The sequence below is a fragment of the Salmo trutta genome, chromosome 32 (assembly GCF_901001165.1).
Source record: "Salmo trutta chromosome 32, fSalTru1.1, whole genome shotgun sequence".
Taxonomy (NCBI): Eukaryota; Metazoa; Chordata; class Actinopteri; order Salmoniformes; family Salmonidae; genus Salmo; species Salmo trutta.
In genome coordinates this window covers 27,066,808-27,071,002 of record NC_042988.1, presented here as the reverse complement: position 1 = coordinate 27,071,002, position 4,195 = coordinate 27,066,808, and the positions used below count along the sequence as shown (strand labels likewise).

Genomic DNA, 4,195 nt, shown 5'->3' with positions numbered 1-4,195 from the left:
TTGCCTATGATAAGGCCAGAGCTGAGCATCTGATTACAAAGGGGTGAAAGGAAGAACGACTTTGCATAGACCGCCACTAGAGGTTTAAATAGAGACTGAGACGGAGATGTTCTTTGACAGTTGATAATGTCAGCATTGTTTCTCAGAACAGCACAAGATAACAGGATCTATTAGGATCCCCCGAAGATCTATTCCACAGATCTACTGTTTAACATTAATGACCTTCATTGTACATGTATTCAATATTGTATTAATTGTTTGATGAAATTTGACATCTGGTTTCATTTAAATAAGATCACCAAACTGAAAAACATAACCAGATAGTCCAAAATGGTTTTAGCTTCTAGAGATTGATAAATCATTTTACTAAGTGACTGCATGTGTTATTGATAATGTTAGTTATTTACTATTGCCAACTGACTTTGAATGGCTTTAAAGTTTTCAGTTAAAGTTTCAATAGGATATTCATACATTTATCTTACAAAGATGACAGGCATGTTTTACGCTTTTCGAGTAATTATGGTTAAAATTTAGAGAATGATGTGTCTATTCTTTCCTATAGTGTTTATGGGGCCATAGGATTGATGTAGACAGAGACTGGAGCACAGAATTGTCTCACAGACTCACAGTAAGAGAAGTGCTTGATCAGTTTTTGTACGGTGCTGCAGACTCCTGTATCACTGGGTCTCTGGCACAATAATAAACAGCAGAGTCTTCAGTCTTCAGACTGTTCATCTGGAGATACACCTGCTGCTTGCTGTTGTCTCTGGAGATGGTGAACCGACCCTGAACTGACTGGGAGTAGTTGATGTAACTGCTGGAACCACGAATGGTAGCAACCTTTCCCAGGAGCCTGTCTGATCCAAGCATTCCAATAGCTGCTTCTAAACCCAGCATATGTGCAAGTCAGTAAAACAGCTGACAAACGCAATGGAAAAACAACTGACTAATACAATATTTGATGTCCTCTATTCAAAGATACCAAAATCCCCCACTTACATGGCAGGAATGCCAGGAGGAGTTGGGATGTAAGAAACATGTTGGATCTCTGGCAGTGTCTGTCTGGTTACTAACAAACAGGGTGGTTGCAGTGATGAAGGTTGTATCAGAACAGGGCATTGATATAGCAGAAGGAGGGTGTTTTTTTGCATTCTGTCTGTCCTATAAAGACAGGTGTCTGATACATCACTGGAAGCATTATGTATGCATCATGTACTCATAATATATGCACATACTGTACATGCAGTGCATTTGGATAGTATTCAGACCACTTTTTCCACATTTTGTTACAATACAGCCTTATTGTAAAATTGATTAAATAAAACACTCTCTACACCCAATACCCCATAATTACAAAGCATGAACAACAGAAATACCTTATTTACATAAGTATTCAGACCCTTTGCTATGAGACTCAACATTGAGATCAGGTGCATTCTGTTTCCAATGATCATCCTAGAGATGTTCCTACCACTATTACTGGACACAACGATTGAAATCTGAAAACTCAGAGACCCTCTTTAGATGATATTTTTTAATGTAAAAGATAACTGAATTAAACACTATTTACAGCATTAGTTCATACTTGTGGTGGATGAAACACATTTAAGACTTTATTTTCACTTTGACAAACAAAAGTACTTTGAATCAACGTCCATATTATACATTTTTCTTGTAATATATTTAAATAGCAGAGCCTTCATCAGTACTGGTCTTTCTTTTAATCATTTGGAGAGAGAGTGCCCCCTGTTGGTGCATCAACAACACTAGCACCATGTTTTTAACAGGTGTATCATTGTGTTATTATTTGATATATCATTAGAATTGTTCCTCATGTATCCCCTTGTCATGGTCTACTGGTCATACCACACGTGTGTCTGTGTGTTTGTGCACATCCTTCCTTTCTCTACCAGATGGTTTTTGTACAGCTATTCTCATTAGTTTAACCATAGTGAATCTCTAGCACAGTAATACACTGCAGAGTCCTCTGGCTTCAACAGGCTCATGTGCAGATAGAAATTAGTGCTGTCCTTCAATGCTGTGAATCTGCCCCGTACTACCTGGGTGTTGCTCTTGTCACTGTCAGAATAATAGTAAATTATCCATTCAAGTCCTTTTCCAGGTTCCTGGTGGATCCAGTACATATAACTGCTGCTTAGAGTGATTCCACTACAGGCACATGTGAGTTTGATGGATCCTTTGGGGGTCCCCTGGACTGACTGTTCAGCCTGTGAGAGTACGACCTGACAGTGGACACCTGAGGAAGGAGAGGAATGACAGGTCAGATCAATCAAGGAGTCACATCAGTATCACAGCAACACAAGTTATACTGATCAGATTACAGTCAGGAACTCACAGGAGGCAGCTGCCAGCAGCAGCAGCAGAGATGCAGGAAAATGGTTTGTGTTGAAGTTGAAATGGTGTGAGCTGCTCTTCTCTACTCTCCAGGACTCAGAGGGCATCTAATGAGAGACAGACAGATCATGTTTAAGTAGGTAAAGAACCAGAGGGTGGGTTTGCATTGACATAGAGCACAGAAGGTTGGTGGCACCTTAATTGGGGAGAACGGGCTCGTTGTAATGACTGGAGTGGAATCAGAGAATTGGATTAAATTCATCAAACACATGGCTTCCAGGTGTTTGATGCCATTCCATTTGCTCAGTTCTGGCCATTATGAGCCATTCTCCCCTCAGCAGCCTCCTCTGATATAGGGATGGTGGGGTTGAGGGGCATGTAGGGAGACCAGACAGGGAGACACTGAAACAGTACAAATGAAATACTGTTTGTATTCAGGGAAAACATATTTTACTGTATATACCTTTTATGTGGGTATATTTAAGAATATTTCATAGACTTTGATGATAGGAGTAATAATGTGTATGCTGTTGATCACCTTCATTAAACTGTTTTCCACTGTGACAGTTTATGAGGTGATAGTAATGTAGTGGAGATTGAAGTTACCTGCTTTATTGTTCAATTTCACATGCGTATTATGTGTAATCTCATAAACAAACGTTATGTATGTTGCACTGGAGGTTGGTGGCACTGTAATTGGGGATGACGGGCTCATGGTAATGGCTGGAGCGGAATAAGTAGAATGGTATCAAATACACCAAACACATGGTTTCCATGTGCCATACATTCGCTCTGTTCCAGACTATTACTATGAGCCATTCTCCCATCAGCAGCCACCACTGGTATGTTGTAATGATTGTTGAGTCATTAGATCATGGGATGTTTGATATTTAGGTTCAGATTCAAACTCAGATTGCCCCCTCCTGGTAGATACTTCTATCTTCAACTGTACAAGGGAGGAGTGAGTTTTACTACACGTCAGGTGCTGGTTTGTATCACTGTGGAGTCGAGCACAGTAATACACAGCTGTGTCTTCAGTCAGCAGACTCTGTCCCTTTAAAAACAATGTATTGCTGGAAGTGTCTCTGGTGATGCTGAACTTGTTTTTCAGGGAATCTTTATAAGCTGTGCATCCAGCATTATTGATATATCCAATCCACTCCAGTGTTTTCCCTGCAGGCTGTCGAATCCAGAATGTAGCAACACTAGTAACAGAATGAGACCTTACAGGAGATGGTCAGTGGTTGACCTGGCTGGACAGTCATAGAGGCTGGCTGAGTGAGTTAAACATAACTCTGTACACCTGGAGAAAGAAAATAATGATCAACATTAACCTGTTGAGGGTAGGGGGCAGTATTTGCACGGCCGGATAAAAAACATACCCGATTTAATCTGGTTATTACTACTGCCCAGAAACTAGAATATCCATATAATTATTGGCTTTGGATAGAAAACACCCTAAAGTTTCTAAAACTGTTTGAATGGTGTCTGTGAGTATAACAGAACTCATATGGCAGGCAAAAACCTGAGAAGATTCTGTACAGGAAGTGCCCTCTCTGACCATTCCTTGGTATTCTTGACTCTCTTTATTGAAAACTTAGGATCTCTGCTGTAACGTGACACTTCCTACGGCTCCCATAGGCTCTCAGAACCCGGGAAAAACTGAATGATGTCTTTGCAGCCCCTGGCTGAAAAACATTAGCGCCTTTGGTAAGTGGTCTATCAGAGTACAATGAGACTGAGGCGCGTGTACTAGGCGACCCCATGTTTTTATTTTCTCTGTCTTTGAACTAAAACACGGTTTCCCGGTCGGAATATCATCGCTTTTTTACGAGAAAAA

At 40.5% G+C, this 4,195-nt stretch overlaps 1 gene segment (V, D, J or C); it reads right to left on the bottom strand.

Annotated features, from left to right (window-relative positions):
* Nucleotides 1-1,523: 1,523 nt before the first annotated feature.
* LOC115171605 (Ig heavy chain V region-like) lies at nt 1,524-2,832 on the bottom strand. The segment is given in 2 exon segments: nt 1,524-2,257; nt 2,357-2,832. Coding segments are annotated over 2 exon segments (426 nt in total).
* Nucleotides 2,833-4,195: the final 1,363 nt, after the last annotated feature.